At 50.5% G+C, this 20,099-nt stretch overlaps 1 protein-coding gene across 2 annotated transcripts; it reads right to left on the reverse strand.

Moving 5' to 3' along the window:
* Nucleotides 1–247: 247 nt before the first annotated feature.
* On the reverse strand, nt 248–17,244 carry LYRM9 (LYR motif containing 9). 2 transcript variants are annotated; one of them, XM_047758120.1, is made up of 5 exons: nt 17,181–17,242; nt 14,765–14,886; nt 5,271–5,413; nt 3,115–3,207; nt 248–1,904 (listed from the first exon to the last, which is right to left on the reverse strand). In XM_047758120.1, the coding sequence occupies exons 3-5, from the start codon at nt 5,394–5,396 to the stop codon at nt 1,887–1,889; spliced, it is 237 nt and encodes a 78-aa protein (XP_047614076.1). In that variant the 5' UTR covers nt 5,397–5,413; nt 14,765–14,886; nt 17,181–17,242; the 3' UTR covers nt 248–1,886. The 2 variants fall into 2 exon arrangements, with proteins under 2 accessions (XP_047614076.1, XP_047614075.1); XM_047758119.1 differs by lacking the exon at nt 14,765–14,886 and having other exon boundaries at nt 17,181–17,244.
* Nucleotides 17,245–20,099: the final 2,855 nt, after the last annotated feature.

Here is a 20,099-nt window from a genome sequence, read left to right on the forward strand (position 1 = left end):
ATGATTCCAAAACTACCTCTTCTGTCCACTGTGTCTGAACCACCCAGAACAGCATGGGAATTCCCGAGCAAGTGGTGCTATTTTGAGCCTTTGCTTAAACTGCTCTTCTGCCTGGCATGACCCCAGCCCAGGCTCCCACCCCACCCCCAAGCTAGCAAAGCCCACCCACCCATGTCCCCCATCTCTGACAGCAGCCTTCCCACTGCAGCAGACCCCAACCGGAAGAGGGGAGACACCTCAACCCTAATTCAAGTTCTAAAATTTTATTTTACCTAGTACTGGACCTTTCGATCAATGAATTAATAAGACTCTGAGGAATGGTCCTTCCTGGGCAGCTATCTGTGTCTAACCCTCAACGCCTTGTATGACAGCACACAGCAGGGACAGCATACCCCCCAGCTTTCACATACTCATGCATTTACTTCATCATCTGCTGATGAGCTGAGGGACAGACGTATCTGAGTCACTTTAAGTCACGACTGCAAGGATGCAAAGGCACACATGCGAGCTCATCCTCTGGTTGAGTCCTTGGGGGATGCTCCCACCCGGATGTGGCTTCTCTCCGCATCTTCTGGCGGCTCGACCTGCTGGGGCCAGTTACCCTGATGCTCCCTGCTGCTCTCTCCTCCCTTCCCCTCTTTCTCTGCTGTGCTCTCTTCCTCCTAAATCTAGAGTGTTTGGTAGATTCATAGACTTGGCTTCGTAGCTTGGTGACCTCGAACAGGGGCTCAACCTCTCTGAGCTCCCATCTCCCCAGCTGCACAGCAGGGCTCCTAACGGGGCAGCTGGCGGCAGCCACACCGCTGGTTCTGGGTGACGCACTTGGCACACATGAGGGCCCGTGATGCCTCACTGTGGCCCCAGGAGGCAGGCACGTGCATTACTTGCTGGACAGACAGATGGGGAAACCAAGGCTGAGGGAGGCGCAGCAAGCTGCCCAAGAGTAACTCGCGTGGGATTGGGACGTGACCCAGGTCTGCTTTCTCCACCAATGTTAGGCTTACAATAACGCCCTGACTGCGTGCAGGCTCCCCCAGCTTTCCTTCTGAGATGGAGGCAAAGCAGGGAAGGACAGGTCAAAACAGATGGCAACTTCACAGCAGCCTGAACACGCCGGCATCTACTGCAGCTGCTCTGGCGTTCCTCTTTGTCTCAGGCAGGCTGTGTCCCAGCCTCTGGGACACTAGAAACCCTGTGAGGGCCTCTCTGGGCAGGGAAGGTTGGTGTCAGAAAGAGCAGCTGCTGGGCGCACCGCTGGACACTGTGCAGTTGTGATGGCTTGGGGGCCTGGGGCCACAGGTGGGCCAGGACAAGCCCACAAGGAACTAAGACCTGGTGTGGAGGGTACCAGAGAGACGTGCGGGCCACCGCGGAGCACAGCTTCCCCAGGGGAGGTTTAGGGGCCCCACCATGTGCTGTGTCCAGCGTCAGGCTCTTGATTTCACCTTATTTAATCCTCACAAAGGAGGAAACTGGGCTCAAAGCCAACACCCTTAAAAAGCAGCTGAGCTGGGATTCAAATCCAGGTCTGTCTGCTTCCAAAGCCCATGCCCTGTCCTCTCAGGCTGCCATCTGAGGGGACGCCAGCCCTGGGTCTCCACGAATGAAGTCCAGAGTAAATGAATCACTTTCAGAGCAAAGTGAGAAAACACATTCTCCCCAAATCTCCCATCACCAGCTGGAAAAGCACGCACCAAGGACGCTGGGGACACAAACATGGTGAGACGAGCCGTGTGAGCAAATGTCAGCTTCTCCTACCCCTGATTTCCTGCTCCTGGCCCACAAGGCCAGTGTATTCCAAACTGCTGCTGTGTTAGCGCCAGGCGAAGCGAGGGCTCCCAGTGTCAGCATCTGCAAGGCAGCTTCACTCTTTAGGCCCTGGAGTCTCAGTTTTGTTTTTTATACTGTAAGACAGAGAGATCATTAGGAGTAGATGAGGGCATAGCCAGTGAGGGAGGGAAGACCCAGGAAATCCTGAGAACTGTGGTCATTAGGTCTCAGCTGCCTCCTGTAGGGGCTTCCTGGAGGTGGTGGAACCCAGTCAGCAGGCACCAGAAGGTCAAATCTCTAGTTGGTGACAATGGAAAAGGAAGCTGATGGGGTTGAGGAGAGAGAGTAAGTAAGACACTGGGGGAGTTCCCTGGTGGCCTAGTGGTTAAGGACCTGGGGTTGTCACTGCTGTGGCTTGGGTTGGATCCCTGGCCTGGGAACTTTCACATGCCACAAGTGCAGCCAAAAAAAATAAGACACTGGGAACATTAGAATTGAAAACTGTAGTGTGTCCTGCCTTCTTGTTACACTGAGTCTTGTTCAAAGGGAAAAAAATAAAAACTCATGTTATAGAAGACGACCCTCAGAGGCCATCTTGTCTAGGAGTTCCCACTGTGGTGCAGTGGGTTAAAAATCTGACTGCAGAGGCTCAGGTTCAATCCATGGCCCAAGATAGTGTGTTAAGGATCCAGCATTGTTGCAACTGTGACTTGGATTCAATCCCTGGCCCGGGAACTTCCACATGCTATGGGTGCAGCCATTTAAAAAAAAGGAAGCAGCAGCAGCCATGTAGCCCAATCACTGAGTATAACAAATGAATCCCAGACCCTACATCTGCAAGATCTAACTCAGGACAGGAAGGTGGCGTGCGGTCCAGCTCTAAGGCTGTTCTAATACCAAAGTATAAGGACCGCAAGCCCATCTATACTGCTGACTCCCTCCCTGCCGCCACCAAACCAGATACTTGGAGGGGTCTCCTCAATAACCCCACCCCCAGAGGCAGCTTTCCCCGCTGAGCCTTCATAAGGCTGCTGCCAGCTTTGGTGCTCTGTGGCCAGGAAGACCGTTCTCCTTCCTTCTTCCCGTGGCCCCGTCGCAGCTTAGGCAGCACCATCAGGCCAAGGCTTGAGGGGAGGGATTGAGGACATACGCCTCCTTGCAATAAACCAGAAAGGCATCTGCCATCACCTCTGGGCTTCTGGACGAGGGCAGCGGCTGGCTGGGGGAGGTGGGCCTCCACGGAGCTGCCTGGTCTCAACTGTGGGGCAGGGGTGACCCCTGGTGGTCTTAGAGATTTCAGCCTTCAACCCCCAACGCAGGTGGAAGCCAGAGCCAACCACTTACTTTGTTCAGGATCCAGTCGGCATCTTCAATGGCTCTTTTAATAATCTGCTGGATCCTCTCTGGGTTGTCTTCATCCGAATGAACCCGGAAACTCTGTTGGTTTACGATAGGAAAAGGCGACTAGGGAGTGGCAGTCAGGGGCCAGGGCTGTGTATCCAGCATCTCTCTCACCCTCCACAGACAGATCTGCCCGTCCCAGCGTGAGATGAGGAAACAGGCTCAGAAACTTTAACATGCTGCTAAGCAACAGCACCAGCATTTGAATCCTGGTCTGACGAAACAGCCTATACTCCTACCAGCCAGGCAGCCGTGAAAAGGAAGACTGACCCCAAGTTACCCTCAAATCAAGCTGGGCCCAAAGGTTATTAGACAGCACGGGCCTCGGGGTAACTGCCACCTCTCTGCTTCCTTTGCGCTTCCCAGGAAGCCGCTTTCACCAGGCTGAGATCTCTGCACGGCTTCACCACAGGGGACAAGCGAGCTTCTCCAGACCCACGCTGGAAAGCCACACGGGGAAGGGAGGGGCAGCAGAGAAGGTGACTTTGGAAAGTCCAACCAGGCCCAAGGCTGAGCAATGCAGGGCTGCAGTGTTTGCTTTGACCACTGTTCACCTTTGAAAAGCAACGTGAAATTCAGGTTCACTAACGTGGCACTCAGGGCCTCCCAAAAGAACTGCTTATTTGGAGTTCCTGCTGTGGCACAGTGGGTTAATAATCCAACTGCAGCAGCTTGGGTCACTGTGGAGGTGCAAGTTGGATCCCTGGCCCAGCACTGTGGGTTAAAGGATCAAGCATTGCTGCAACTGTGGAGAAGCTCACAGCTGCGGCTCAGATTCAGTTCCTGGCCTAGGAATTTCCATATGCCGCAGGTGCAGCCATTTTTTTTTTCTTTTTTTAAAGAGGTCCCTGGAGTTCCTGTCATGGCTCAGCAGTTAAAGAACCCAACTAGTATCCATGAGGACACGGGTTCGATCCCTAGCCTTGCTCAGTGAGTTAAGGATCTGGCACTGCCTTGAGCTGTGCTATAGGTTGCAGATAAGGCTCCAATTCCACGTTGCTGTGGCTGTGGTATAGACCAGCAGCTTCAGCTCTGATTCAACCCCTAGCTTGGGAACCTCCACAAGCTGTGGGTACAGCCCTAAAAAGACAAAAAAGGAGTTCCCGTCATGGCGCAGTGGTTAACAAATCCAACTAGGAACCACGAGGTTTCAGGTTCGACCCCTGCCCTTGCTCAGTGGGTTAACAATCTGGCGTTGCCGTGAGCTGTGGTGTAGGTCGCAGACACGGCTCGGATTCCGCATTGCTGTGGCTCTGGTATAGGCTGGCAGCTACAGCTCCGATTAGACCCCTAGCCTGGGAACCTCCATATGCTGCGGGAGCGGCCCAAGAAATGGCAAAAAGACAAAAAATAATAATAATAATAAAAAAATAAAAGAGACAAATAAAAACTTTCAGCAATTAAAAGTTGCGGATTATTGTGCCCTTAAGCCCTGAATACTTCAGTATGTGAAACAAGGGCATTCTCTTACATAATCACAGTGGTCAAACTCAGAAAATGTAACACTGATATCACACTATTACCTAATCCGCAGCCCATATTCATGAAGTTGGACTTCATGAACTTCCCCAATAATGTCCGTTATAATCATTGTTTTTTCTAGTCCAGGAGCCAAGCTGGGATCGCCCCTTACATTTAATTGTCACATCTCTCTAGTCCCCTTTAAAGCTGAGCAGTCCTCTGCCTTTCTTTGTTTTTCACAAGGGTAACATGCTTGATGAACACAGGCCAGGTACGTGGTAGACAGTCGCCCAGTGTGGGTTTATCTGCTGTTTTCTCATGATTAAATTCAGGTTGTGCGTTACTGGCAGGAATGCCTGTCAAAATGATGTTATGTCTCACACTCCAATCATCCCTTCAGCTACCTTATTTGAGCCCTGGCACAGCGCGGGTGTGCTGGATGACACAGCCTGTTTCCTGAACGGAAACCGGAGAGAGGAGCTGGGCTGGCCAGCGCTGCTTTCCGCTGGCTCTTACCAAACTGCCACCCTCCTACCTTGAAAGACCATCCCTGTCCATTGCCCTGGCCCCCAGCCCTGAGAGAGACCCCTTACTACAGGAAGCCCTCCCACCCCAAGCCCAGGGTACCCTGTTCCCACCTGCCTGACCGCATGCTTATAATGCTCCTGAATGCCCTTGGTTGGCAGCTGCCGGCAACAGCGCAGTAGGTATCGGTAGAGCTGCAGCGGCCTCTGGACCAGCTCCGCCCCCGGCAGTGGGGCCATCTGCAAGACCTCTGTCCCTGAAAAACACAGAGCATCACTTCTAGGCATCGAGCCAATACTCAGCCTTGGCCCCCCCAGCGTTCAGTGCTCTGGGAAGCAGACGTATTTGATGGAGTGCAGAGGCCAGGACCCCACAGAACCCTGAGCTCAGGCTGGGCATTCGGTCCTGCAGAAGTCCCAACCCAGAGCAGGTCTGCAAGGACCAAAGGTGAGAGGCACAGCCTCATCTTGTCGTCTTCCTCTGGAGCCTGACTTCAGGGGGTAGATGAGGAGCTATCATGCCAGGAGTAACAGGGAAACAAGCAGGAAGACCCTGCATCGCAATCGCTGAGAAGCCAGCTGACTTCAGTCAGCAGAGGGGAGACCGCCCAGAGGTCTGAGCCCCGCTACGCAAAGTGTGGTCCTGGACCAGGAGCATCAACACCACCCGAGAGCTAATTAGAAATGCAGAGTCTCAGCCCGGACCTACTAGACAGACCTTCTGGTGATTTAACAAGACAATCCGTAGGCTCCTGCCGAGACTTCAACCACAGCATCTTGCGCAGTGTCCCTGCCTGAGGCCTGTCACTCCCCAGTCACTTCTACACGGATGCCAGAATGAGCTCTGGAGACCCTACAAGCACAAGCCTCTTGTATTGCTGTACACACAGCCCCCTCAGCATGGAGCTCCCTTCCCTGTCTCCTCCACGTGAGGAACCCGTGTTCATCCTTCTAGAGTCAGCTCAGTGTCACTTCCTCTGGGAAGCCCTTCGTGACTGTCCCTCCTGGGGGGCTGCAGTGCCCTGTTTCTGGAGCTGTTCCAGCGCTCCTCACACTGCAGGGCATTCATCTGCTGCCAGGCCTGTGGAGCCTGGCCCAGGCCCCAACACTTCGTGCCCTGTGTGTTGAACTGGACGAAATGCAATCTGTTATCTCCTCTGCACAGATTTCCCCTTTCTCAGGGAGAAGCTCACTATGTTCCAAATGGAGGAGCTAAAAGACCCAGATTAAGTGACTGGCCTTCGTTCTAACATAGCATAAAAAGAAGGACAACCCCCTTCCCCTCAAAAAAGAGAGAGAGAGAGAGAGAGAGAAGCAGAATACTAAATCTAAATACTAATCTTAAACTAAGAAAGGAAACTTACTAAGGAGCTAGTTTCAGAGGATCCTTCTTTCCATTTCCAGCATAGCATCCTCCTGGCAACAATACATGTCTGTCTCCTGATGCTCTGGCCTCTCACTCTAACACCAGGGTGGGCAGATGCTTGCAGGCCCCCACCACCCACCCTCCCACCTGGTAACACCCTGCGATGTAGGACTTGGGACCCGCCCCTGGCAGGTCTCAGCCCACTGGGTGGGGCTCCACTCCAGGCCTGACCAATCAGAGCCCTTTATCCACATGGTCGCAAGGATTGGTTCACAGATGGGCACATGACAAGCTGGTCCAATCAAGGCACATCTCAACATCTCTGCAGGAGAGAGTGGAAAGGCTCCACTCTCTTCCTCTAGACTTGAGGTTGAGCAGATCTGCCCTCCAGGCAAACCATCTTGCCTCCCCTTGAAGCCAGAGCCTAAAGCCACACAGCAGATGGCAGAGATGAGACCCTGAGGGAAACTAAGTCTGAAGAAGTCACCTGAGCCCCAAAACCATGCACCAGAAGGCAACCCCACCCCTGGATGTGTTTGTTGTTTTGTCAGTTACAACCAAAAGAGTCCTAACTGAAGGAGAGAGCCTGCCCTCCCAGTGAGCTCCGATGGTTCCAGCTCTCAGGAACAGGGCAGGTCCTCTCGCCACAAATATCAACCTGCCAATCCTACTAGCCACACTTCGGCACAACAGACAGAGGGGAACCATGTATGACGGGAACAAAGACCTTCAAGGGCCACCACAGAGGACATACCACCAGAGTCCTCAGCCCGATGGGCAGACTCCACTGGCAGGCTTCCCCAAACTATATAAAGTGCTAATCAAATATTGTAAAATGCTAGTCGTGTAACAGATGGTTACCATCTGCAGTCTTCAAAATTAACACTTGGAAAGAACACAACTTTGTTACATTACTTAAAAACCCAAGCAATACTTAGAAACCAACCCAACAAGTATGGGCGGGAGATTATTTTCAGCTCAATTATAATACTTAGTCATCCCCAGTAATCACTAGCGGAGAACGCCTGTGTGGGTCCACTTAGAAGAATTAAACTACAGATGTTTTAATTTAATTTAAAGCATGGATCTGCTATTATTTAACGGGCAATGAACCTCACAGCATCATTGCTAAAACTATAGTCCAACCCTATGGCCCTGAGAATGCGTGCTTCCAATATCTTGCTCTTTGGATGATCTGACCTTAGCCTCTCTTCCCCTGGGCACCCTGTCTCTATAAAGACACCTCTGTTCTCCCAGGCAACCAAACCAAAGGCATCACAGAGACAACCCAGACTCTTCCTTCTGCTCACTCCCACGCCACTGGTCTCTAAACCCTATCAAATTCTGCCTCTGGCTGCCCCCTCAAATCTGTCCCCTCCTATTTCCACTGCACATGCTCAGTTTAGATTCTTCCCGAAGCTCAGGTGGACACCTGCAAGAATTCCCAGCAGGTCTCCCTGTCTGCCAATCTATTCTCCACTCAACATCCAGAGTGAATCTTTCCAAATCATAAATCTCAGCATGTCATGCTTCTGCCCAAAACCCCTGATGTCCACCCCATCCCCATCACTCATGACAACTATTCCCAAAATGGGGAACAAATATGAAATTATTTTAAGCAGTATATGGACCAACATCTTTGTTTTTTGTTTTTTGGTTTTTTTTTTTTAGGGCCGCACTGGAGGTTTCCAGGCTAGGGGTCCAATCGGACCTGTAGCCGCCGGCCTACACCAGAACCACAGCAACACCAGATCCAAGCAGCATTTGCGACCTACACCACAGGTCACAGCAACGCGGGATCCTTAACCCACGGAGTGAGGCCAGGGATCGAATCTGCATCCTCCTGGATGCTAGTTGAGTTTGTTAACTGCTGGGCCATGACAGGAATTCCCTGGACCAGTATCTTTTTATTGGCATGGTTTTATCTTTACTTTCATGTATAATGAGAAAAAAAATTCCATAATCTCATAGGTATGGCTTAAAACAGTTTTTAAAAATGCATGGGCAGGAGTTCCCGTCGTGGCGCAGTGGTTAACGAATCCGACTAGGAACCATGAGGTTGCAGGTTCGGTCTCTGCCCTTGCTCAGTGGGTTAACGATCCGGCGTTGCCGTGACCTGTGGTGTAGGTTGCAGACGCAGCTCAGATCCCTCGTTGCTGTGGCTCTGGTGTAGGCCGGTGGCTGCAGCTCCGCTTTGACCCCTAGCCTGGGAACCTCCATATGCCTCGGGAGCGGCCCAAGAAATAGCAAAAAGACAAAAAAAAAAATGCATGGGTATAAAAGTATTTTTAAAAATGTATCCAGCATGTAAGAATGCAGTTGAAATGTGATACATCAAGAATCATGAATGTGGTATTGAAGTTTGAAAGAGCCCAGGTCTACCGAACAAAACCCACACTGCTTTCTCTGGCCTCTGAGACCCCCTCTTGAGGTGGCCTCTGCCCACCACCCCTTATCACATTGCCCCCTCACTGCTGAGTTCGGGAAAACTGAGCTCTGAATGGCACCCTCCGTGACGGCCTGTGTCGTGTCTGCTACAGCCTCGGCACTGTGACAGACAGCCTGGCATATGACAGAGGTATTAAGGCTCTCCAGAGAGAGAGAACTGAGAAAGACAGAGACACAGAGAGAGACAGAGATTTAAAAGAAACTGGCTCATATGACTGTTGAGGCTGGAAAGTTGAACATCTGCAGAGCTGATATCCTAGCTGGAGTCAGAAGGCCAGAAGCTGCTGCAGAACCAAGAAGAGCCAATGTCCCCGTATGAAGGCAGGACAATTCTCGCTTATTGGGAAAGGTCAGTCTATTCAGGCTTTCAAGTTCTTGGATGAGGCCCACCCACTGGGGAAGAGCAAGCTGCTTTACTCAGCTCCTGATTTAAATGGTAATCTCATTCTCGTCTTGGCTCAGCGCCTAACAAACCCAACTAGCTATCCATGAGAACGTTAAATCCCTGGCCAAACTCAGTGGGTTAAGGATCCAGTGTTGCAGTGAACTGTAGTGTAGGTCGCAGACTCGGCTTGGATCCCGAGTTGCTGTGGCTGTGGCGTAGGCCGGCAGCTACAGCTCTGACTGGACCCCTAGCCTGGGAACCTCCATGTGCCACAGGTGCGGCCCTAAAAAGACAAAAATAAAAAAATAAAAATAAAAAAACTTTACAGGGAGTTCCCGTCGTGGCGTAGTGGTTAACAAATCCGACTAGGAACCATGAGGTTGCGGGTTCAGTCCCTGCCCTTACTCAGTGGGTTAACGATCTGGCGTTGCCATGACCTGTGGTGTAGGTTGCAGACTCGGCTCGGATCCCGAGTTGCTGTGGCTCTGGCGTAGGCCGGTGGCTCCAGCTCCGACTGGACCCCTAGCATGGGAACCTCCATATGCCGCAGGAGTGGCCCAAAGAAATAGCAAAAAGACAAAAAAAAAAAAAAAAAAACTTTACAGATACACCAGGAATAATGTTTGGCCAAATATCAGGGTATCTCATGACCAGGTCAAGTTGGTTGATAAACTAAGCCATCACAGAGGTTTAATATCCATGTGTTGAATGAATCCTCTTATTCTGCCTACCCTACCGGCTATCTGCTTCCTGATCCTCCAACACTCACTCAGAGGTCTGGCAGCTCCTCCTGGAAGCCCCCACTGACCCAGGACCACTGGCACCATGCTCAGTGAGAGGCCTTGGGTACCTCAAACAGCCCCCATCACCATGCATTACTCTAGGCTTCAGGATCCCTTGCCTGGCTACCGGGAGGGTATTTACCTTCCCGCCAGCCTCCACATGGCAGTCACCAGGCTTTATCTAACTCCCCACGAATACCTTCTCACAGCTGGATGTGACATATTGTTGGGAATGCTTAGTAATCATTCGTTTTCTTAGCCATAAGAGCAATGTCATGGGTACACAGAGCATGTCTTGATTCTTAGGAGAGGCAAGTCGATGTGCAAAGAGGTGATGTCCCATCACGCCTGCAACCCCCTTTCTAGTGGTTCAGCAAAAGACAACAGAGAAAAAGAAAAGACAGGAAGAAAGAGAAAGCAAGAGGCAAAATGTTAAGATTGTGTTAGGTGGCGGGTGTAAGGGTGGACACTGTGCTGTTATTTCAACTTCCATTTCTCTTGAAAATGTTCATAATAAAAAGTTATTTTAGAAAAACCCTTCCACAGCTTTTCACCACCTACCAACTAAGGTCTTAAAAGCTTCGGGCTGAGGCCAATCCTAAAAAATTCCACGATCTTGTAGGTAGTACGACTTAGTTTACAAAATGAATGGGCACAGTCCCGTGCTCCTGCCCACTATATAAAGTGATGACCGCTGCCCTCTGCAGAGTCCTCGGTGCCTTGGCACCCCCACCAGCGCCTCCGGCAGAAACATCCTCCCTTCCCCCCGCCCAGCTCCTCCAGGCCCCTTCCAGTCTCCCTGGGCTCCCTCCAGCTCTCCCACAGAATCTCCCGACAGGTCACTGCTGCCTCCCACCTCGCCATCAGACAAGAATATTCTCGACTCCCCTCTGCCACAAAATTTATCCTCGCCTGAGAGCCAACCAGTGCACTAAACATGGGGCATTTTTACAATAGCCATCTGACAAAATGCATTACTATCCCCATTGTGCAGATGTGGAAATTGAGTCTGAAGAGTGGCTGGCATGCCCATGATTACACATGGAGGGAGGGTGGAGCTGGGATGTGGGCTCTGGCTCCAGCTCCAGGGCTTCAACCTCCCTGAGTTCTTGAAGGAAAGTGGGTCCCTCTTTTGCCAAGGACCTATTAGGCTCTCAGAGACTCTCTTCTGGATCAATCCAACACCCTTTTGAAATGCTGCCTCTTCAGTCCCTCCCTCCACCCAGCCAGAATGAGCCTCTAAAAATAAACATCTCACCTCTGAGCCCCTACCTTGATATTCTCTAATGGCCCCCAAGTTTGTTTGGCACAGAACAAACTCCAAGGTCATGGGTATGTGTATATGGTGGAGGGCAGGGGTGCTGAAGACTTTCCCCAATCAATCACCCACCTATCCCACCTGCAACCAAATCCCCACACACTCTGTGCCCTTCCCGGCTCTGTCTCCTCTGTCACTTTGTCACTCCCACAGTGCCTGGCACGCAGTGGTCACTCAATAGAGAGGCATCAGATTGAATTGTCCCCCTCCCCGGCAACTGTCAGGCTGCTGTCCTGTCCCTGAGCACTGACTGAACAGTGAAGCACGTGGGCGCCAAACCATGCAAAGGCTGATGGGACGGATAAACAAGAGACACACATGCCTGGTTCGTGGCAGCAGCTCACTGCATAGGAGGTCCCCCTCCCAGACCCTTCTCTGCCCATGAGAGAGCAGCAGAAGGGAACAATCTGTTATGCTGCCCTTTAATGCTTCCGTCCAAAACGGGAATGGCTGGCCGAGGGAAGTCTCTGGTGCAAAACGAGACCAGGAGAGGTCTGTGGGTTTCACTGATTCAGCTAACGCTCTATACATCAGAGAGAGAGGAAAAAAATACATCTTTTCTCCTTTCACGTCAAACTACAGATCAGGTCAAATTTACTTAGCATTTTCCTGAAACAGAGCCAAGTTCTGGTTACTTACCCTGCAGCCTTTAATGAATTAGAAAGTTTATATATATAAAACACCTGAAGTAGCAAGCTCTTGGGACAAGGTGTTAACTGAATGAACAGAAACAGCGCAAAGCAGCCGTCTTTCCAAACCAGGATGCCAAAGCGACCTTCTCCCCTGCCCATGTCAAAGAACCTCTTCCCGCTGGCGGGGAGCCAGCCAGGTTTCTCCCTGGGGCAGAGCACCGGGAGTCCTTTCGCTTCTGAGCTCAGATCTGCTCTGTAAAATGCTACTCACTGGTCTGAGCTCTGCCCTTTGGGGCCAAATACAGGCTGTCATTATTCAAATTCATTCACCCCAGCCCCTGGGCCATGGCTCTTCCTGAAAGTGCCAGCATTTCCCAGCACTTGCCGGCTCACCCACCCTCCTCTCTCTGGACACACGCACCCTCCTTATCAATCTCATTCCTACATGTACTGTCCAGAGGGAAAACCACAGTTGGCTGGTATTCTGACCTTCCCAGGGACCCCTCAAGCTTACATGGCAATGTCGCCTCCTTTACCTGGGAATTCAAGGAATGCAGCACGAACTGCATGCTCTGCTCGGCCTGCAGGGGCCTCGGCATTTGGCTCCAGGGAACCTTTTCCCCCATGACCTGTCCTTAAGTCTGTTTCCCTATCGTGCATTTTATTAGTCCAACCCAGAGTCATGAGATGCTATGACCCCTGGGGTACCTGATGCTATCTCTTATCCAACTCAATCCAGAACACCAAAAGCACAGAAACACTCATATGCCAGGTACAAACAGGGTACAAAGAGAAAAAGAGGGAGACAGCTTAGCAAGCTGTGTCAGTCATCCATGCAAGGCCATTCAGAGCATCTCAGCCCCGTGTGACTCTGGACGCAGCCTGGGCACCACAATGTATGTTACCTGGCGTGTTAACCTGCCTCTCCTTCCTGATCCTTGGCAGGGCTGATGGCATGTCTCACTACCTACCCTCAGGGAGGGACCAGCTGTGCTGGGAAGCTGAGGGCTTTCCATGTGTTATCTCACGTAGCCTCCCAACAATCTTGTGCTGTAGGTATCATTAGCCTCAGTTTATAGATGAGGAAACCGAAACTCTGAAAGGTCAAGTAACTTGCCAGAGGCCACACAGCTAGCACAAGATCAGGTAAAGAATCAAAACCAGGCCTATTTTATTCCAAATACCATGCCCCTACCTGCTTCTAACACTATCTATGTCCATATCTGAGCCACTTGCAAAGGCTGCCCAGGTCAGGGCTGAGAACCCCACTGAGAACTCCCCAGGTCCAAACATTCATGAAAGCACCTGACTATACTATTATCCAGTACTTGCTTCTCAACCTTCTCCACTAGTCCTTGTTCCAGGCATTTCATAAACCCAAGGACCTCATCTATAGCTTCCCTTTGCATAGAGAAGAAGAAACAAGTCACCAGCCTAATGTCAATTCCACAAACAAAGAAAAGGGGCAAAAAAGGAAATACTTAAAAAAAAAAAATTTCTCTTAGGAAACCAAAAGAGAAAATGACAGAATAGGAGTTCCTGTTGTGGCTCAGAGGCAACAGACCTTACTAGTATCCATAAGGACACGGGTTCGATCCATGGCCCCACTCAGTGGGTTAAGGATCCAGTGTTGCCATGAGCTGTGCTGTAGGTCACAGATGTGACTTGCATCTGGCATTGCTATGGCAGTGGCACAGGCCGGCAGCTGCAGCTCCAATTCGAGCCCTAGCCTGGGAACTTGCATATGCCAAGGGTGTGGCCCTAAACCGCCCCCGCCCCCCCCCCAAAAGAAAGAAAATGACAATAAAGGAAAAGAGTGAAAATAAAGTCACAAAGGGAATTTTCTGGGAGCCAAGTTGGTATCAGCATCACAGGCCTTCGGCCCCATTTAATCCCACTGTCTCTTTCCCTAACCTGTGCCCGGAGAGGGCACCTTAAAAGAATAGAAAAAGTCATACATTAAAAAAGAAAAAGGGAGTTCCCGTCATGGCGCAGTGGTTAACGAAGCCGACTAGGAACCATAAGGTTGCGGGCTCGATTCCTGTCCTTTCTCACTGGGTTAATGATCCGGCATTGCCGTGAGCTGTGGTGTAGGTCGCAGACGAGGCTCGGATCCCACGTTGCTGTGGCTCTGGCGTAGGCTGGCAGCTACAGCTCCGATTAGACCCCTAGCCTGGGAACCTCCCATATGCCGCGGGAGCGGCCCAAGAAATGGCAAAAAGACAAAAAGACAAAAAAAAAGAAAGAAAGAAAAGAATGGAACTACAGAAAAAAGAATGGAACTACAGAAAATAACCAGAAATTATGCCCTATTGAGCAGTGATACAAGCCAAATTAAGCCAGCACAGGCCGTTGTTTAAATATGCAATTATCCCTCCTGATGGGAGAGTCCAGGCGGCAATGTAGGAAGAGTGGTCCTGCTCCCCCCAGCGCTGGGGCTCCAGCTCCCATACACGTTCTCTTAAGCTAGACATTGGGAGGGGGGGCAATCCTTGCTCCTCCAGTCCCTCTCCCCCAGGGTCACGGCTCTCAAGACCCACCACCGTACCCCACCCTCCAGCCTTCCCATGGACACTACCCTCGATTCCCAGCTTTGTAACAACGCCTCCAAGTCAGCCTCCCTCCTTCCGGTCCCACGCCCACAGTGCCACGCAAGGACAGTTCCTAAAAAACATACCCTGTCACCCCTCTTTTCCAAAACTTCTGTGGAATGTTCTTCACCCAAGGCCCTCTGAAGTCTGGTTCCGATTTCTCTCATCAAACTCGCCTTCTCTGGCCTTCTGCTTCCTCCTCTGTAAACTGGACAAGGGAACGTGCTCTTTGGGGCGGTTGCAAGTACACACAAGCTAACTTAGCACAGTGCCTAGCCCAGGGCTGGCACGTGTTAGGTGCCTGGATGTCTCACCCTCTCCATCTCTACCCGGTTATCTGTGTTACCTTCCGCAGGACAGGGACTCTGCCGTGTTAGTCACCCCTCCACACTTAACAGTGCCCAGAACATAACAGAGGCTCAATAAACGTGTGCTGACTGAGTCCCACTTACCAGAAGGCAACTCAGACTGATAGGAAATGGGACTGGCCTGAGTCACAAAGCCAGCAGGTGGCAGAGCCAGGTCTCAAACTCAGGTCCTTAGGCTTGGACTCTTTGGCTCTCTCTACCACACCTTCTGTCTCAAAGGATCCTGGACATACATCCGTCAGCCCAAACCAACCTGAGCCTTTACAGGGTGAAGCGAACCTGGTGAGCTATTCCAGCCAACGCAGACCAGGAAAATCATACAAAAGGCAAACACAGCGGTTGCAGACTGAACTGAACCCAATGACATTAGACTGCTTTGTACCAATGGCCTCCCTGCCTCCACCTCCCCCGCCCGGGCCATGGCAACACACTGTTCCAGGGCAAAAGAATGGAACTGATGTATTGCACCGGCTGGGTACTTCCTAGGGGCTACTCAATCTCCAACCCTGTTGCTCCCACCTCACAGAAGAAGCAATCTGAGGTTCAAGGTCACTCTGAACTAGATTAAGAGCCACAGCGGGACATCTCCCTTCCTAGCTCAAGTTCTTTCTACACACACTCAGGGCTTCTCTAGAGAATCCTGGAGCTGAAAGCTCCCAGTTTACCCTTTTCCTCTCATGCTCCCCCTCCCTCTGGCCTCCTAGCTGGTCCTCACATGTTCAACCACTCTCCGGGCACCCACACGTCTCCCCAGCCCCTTAACTGAGTCTCACTTAAGAAGTCCTCTCTGTCCACCCTACGGTTCCTTCTCTCTTCCTTCATGGCATTTTTCACCACGAGATATATATATCGATATATATATCAATATATATATATATCGATATACATATCTGTATTCCTTCCCCCACTGGAATGTCAGCTCCCTAACAACAGGGAGTTTATTTACCTTGCTCCTGGCTGTATCCCTAATAGTGTGTCTGACACAAAAGACACGCTTGTGTTGAACAGTCACTGACGCCAACAAGGTGCTAGATGCTGGAGTCACAGAAACAAAGGAGACAACCTCTGACCCCACAGAACGCATTAACAGACGATAATAAAAACTAAGTATTCAATTATAACTAAATACTGCAAGTGGAATTCAGGTCCCAGAGGCCCTCACCCATGCAAGGGTCAGAGAAGGTTTCTGGAAAAAGAGACATCAAATCTAGGTCCGGGAGTTTCCCTCCTGGCGCAGCAGAAACGAATCCCACAAGGAATCATAAGGTTGAGGGTTTGATCCCTGGCCTCGCTCAAGCGGTGAGCTGTGGTGTAGGTCGCAGAGACGGCTCAGATCTGGCCTTGCTGTGGCTCTGGCGTAGGCCAGTAGGCCAGCGGCTGCAGCTCTGATTAGACCCCTAGCCTGGGAACCTCTATATGCCGAGGGTGCGGCCCTAAAAAGACAAAAAAAAAAAAAAAAATCTGAGGTCTGAAGGAGTAGCCCTTGGTTGGGTGAAGGTGAAAGGGGTAGTGAAGGCCGAGTGCAGCCTGCATCCTGTGACTACACTGGAAGGCAGTGAATTGTGCACTTTAAGCGGGTGAATCGTATGCTGTGTAAAAACAAATCAAAAGAAAGGTTAGTCCTAAGGTCTTAGGGGTTTCAGCCACGGAGTGACCTGATCTGCTGGGCAGAGGGTAAATCAAAACGAGAAGGTGACTCCAGGTAAGCGCGCTCACCGGGTGCTGCGGACACACGGGCCACGGAGAGCCATGTCTGCTTTGAAAAACGGGCAAAGGGAAGCCCGCGGCGGAGGCGCCTGCGGGACGGGAACGTTCCACCAGCGGGCGCTTGCAGGTCCCTGGGCTTCCCGTGCTTCCCCCCACCCCCGCCCCCGCGTCCTGGGGCCTCCTCGCTCCTCCGAGCCGCCCCCGCGAGGCCTGCGGCGCGTCCAGGAGCCGCGCTCCGGGGAACATGGCCCTCCCCAGGAACGAGACGCTCGGGGAGACAAAGGGAGCGGCGCTAGGGCTTCCACAGGCCGCACCAGGCCGAGGAAGCCCGAAGCTCCCATCCCCAACCCTTCCCCGCAGCCCAGAGGACTCCAGCCCCCGCGCGGACGCCCTCGCTCCCGCCCTCCGCCGGCGCCGCGCGGCTCACCCGCCTCCACCGGGAAACCTCAGCCTGGGACGCGGCGGACGCGGCGGCTATGAGTGCGCCTGCGCCCGGGACAAGCCGAAGCACCGCCCACCCCCGGCCACTGTGCGCTGAGCGCCCTCTACCGGCCGCGCGAGATACTTGATGAAGGACCCGTGCTGGATGCCCCATGCCCAATCCAAGCCCACCCTGTTGGGAAAAAAAAGCAAAACAAATACTGTCCCACTAACAAGCTTCTTTGCCTTAAACACCCACTCTTCCTTTTGGCATTTGCTACCAGAGATAAGCCCTGAAGGCAGGCTCTCCCCATTTTCCTGAATATGAACTGCTGCTAAAATATGAGGGGTGTTGAAGATCTGTGCAAAGCCTTGCAGGAGGACGTCTTCTAAACCACTCGTGTTGATGACAGGAATTATATTTGGATGGGAATCTGCATTTTGAGTCATTTCGTCAAATTACAGCCCCATAACACCTGTCAAAAGAATAAATATGACAGTAATAGGCATGCTTCCTTTCAGACCCGTGTATAATTATAATTGAGGGAAAGAATACAGAATTTAAACTCACAGCTACTGCCAGTATCATTCTTTGAAAATGGAATAATGCTGTTTTATTAAATAGGCTCTCCCTGCTCTCTAATGTTTAGAGCTAAAGTGCTTCTCTGAATTGATTTAAATACAAGTTTTATATCATGAAAGAAATAAAGATGAGTCTTTATCTTAAGACAAACCCCCTGTTCAATGACGCTGCTGATCTCTCAGCTGATGCTAAAAGGGAGTTAGGTTGTTAGTGGATAATACTGCTTCTGTTCACTTCTCTCTTCTCTAGGGCTTTTTTAACCTGTTTATAATGAAAAGGCTGATTTCCTTACACAGACTCCATGTGTAGCTGGTTTAACAAGAACTTTCTGTTTTTCCTTGTTTTCTTTTTTCCTTCTAAGGAATGCATTACTTCCTGTTGGAACCTGGGAATCTACTTTTCTCCTTTAGGATAAGCAGGGGATATTTCTTAACAAAAGGAGTTTCTTAAGGGTTCTCTCTTTTTTTTCCTAATATCCTTTAGAGTTTCCTTCCTTCCTCTGACCCTCCCCCGCTTCTTCCTCTCTCTTTTTTTTTTTTTGGCTTTTTTTTTAGGGCTGCACCCACAGCATATGGAGGTTCCCAGGCCAGGGGTCAATTCGGAGCTACTGCTGCCAGCCTACACCACAGCCACAGCAACTGGGGATCCGAGCTGCATCTACAACCTACACCACAGCTCACGGCAAGGCCAGATCCTTAAGCCACTGAGCAAGTCCAGGGATGGAACCCTCAACCTCATGGTTCCCAGTCAGATTCATTTCCTCTGTGCCATGATGGGAACTCCCCTCCTTCCTCTCTTTCGATCTGCCTCTTCCTCTTTCTCTCTTTCTTCCTTCTTTTCTTTCTCTTTCTTCCCACTTCTTCCCTTCCTCCCTCCCTTCCTTCCTTTACCCTCTTCACCTAACACACCAGCCTTCCTCCAAACCAGGTGGGGGTTTCCTCCCCTGAAATATTCAAACAAAAGCTGCAACCCTTCAATTTATTTTCAATATGACTTGGGCCAAATAAATCTGAAAGGCACTATTGTACCCTCATAAATCAGCCCTCTTGTTGACACAACGCGTGGACAGGGGCGCATCATTACCTTAGATCCAGTGGATAAATAATGAAGCTGTTATAGAGCCCTTATTAGGAAAAACCTGCCGTATCACCATCCATTCCTGTTTTCAGCCTTAGGATCACTTCATATTTTGAAGAAATTATTACAGTCTGTTCTTTGGCCCTATCTCCCTTTTGTTCCTAGATCCCTGTGTTCCTGCATCAAAAACATTGTTCTAATACCTAGATCTCATAAAATATTCAAGAAGCAAGCTGTTCACTTTACCTCAGAAAGACTCCACCTTCAAACGCATTGATGCCTCGTCTGTCTTTACAAACACACAAGATTTTACCTTTCGCAAACATCCCGTACAAGCAGCCGAACACCAAGGGGGGGGAAAAAACCAACGTAGGGCAGGCTTGGATAACAATTTCCAATTTTTTTCCCCAGTCATCATAGAAACCTAGATTTTTAACTAATTGGATCATAATTCTTGTAATAACTTGACAGCAACCTTAGGTTCTTTAAAGAACTCTCACTAGTCCAAATGTTCAGTAAAGTGATACCAGGCCCACAATGGAACTGAAACACAGCCTTTCTCACCGTGTCATTTTCGTTTACACGGACATTTTAGTAGGTCCTCCTGTCAGACAAGGCACCACGTTTACAGATGAATGGAACTGAAAGTCTTCTTTTAAAAAACTTTTTTTATTATAGTTGATTTACAATGCTCTGTCAATTTCTGCCATGTGTGAAATTCTTCTTGAGAAATTTGTCACCCAAGAGTTGGCTGTCCTGGGGCCATGTTCTTCCAGGGGAGTCTGTCAGCTTTCCTAAGAAACACACTTAGGTGTCCTCCAGTTCTGACCATATGTCATTTAACTTGACACCTGCAGGCTTGCCACCATGTCTGTGGGACAAGTTACAAGTCCTGAAGCTTCTTCCAGTTTGAAGCTGTTGTTGATCTCAAAGAGACATGATACATTTGCATCCTCTGATTAAATCAGGGTATTGTCTCAAAGGCTGACCATGTAAATAATTCAAATTAATTCATCACCGTACCATAGATTCAATACGCATAATAAACACTTTGAAGAAAACACTTAGGACCCTGGGTCTGCCCTGGTTCTCTTTCCCCATGATCTCACATTTCCCAGGGAACAGAATGAGTGGTACTACGGGGTTCTCTTCTATTCAAAATATTCAAAGTTGCTATTTACCAGGATGTGATTTGCATGTCTCAAATCCTGCCAGAACACAGGGTGAGGGGTATGGGGGGACTGGTGAATGTGCCAAAAAGGGACA

This window comes from Phacochoerus africanus, chromosome 14 (genome assembly GCF_016906955.1).
Source record: "Phacochoerus africanus isolate WHEZ1 chromosome 14, ROS_Pafr_v1, whole genome shotgun sequence".
NCBI lineage: Eukaryota > Metazoa > Chordata > Mammalia > Artiodactyla > Suidae > Phacochoerus > Phacochoerus africanus.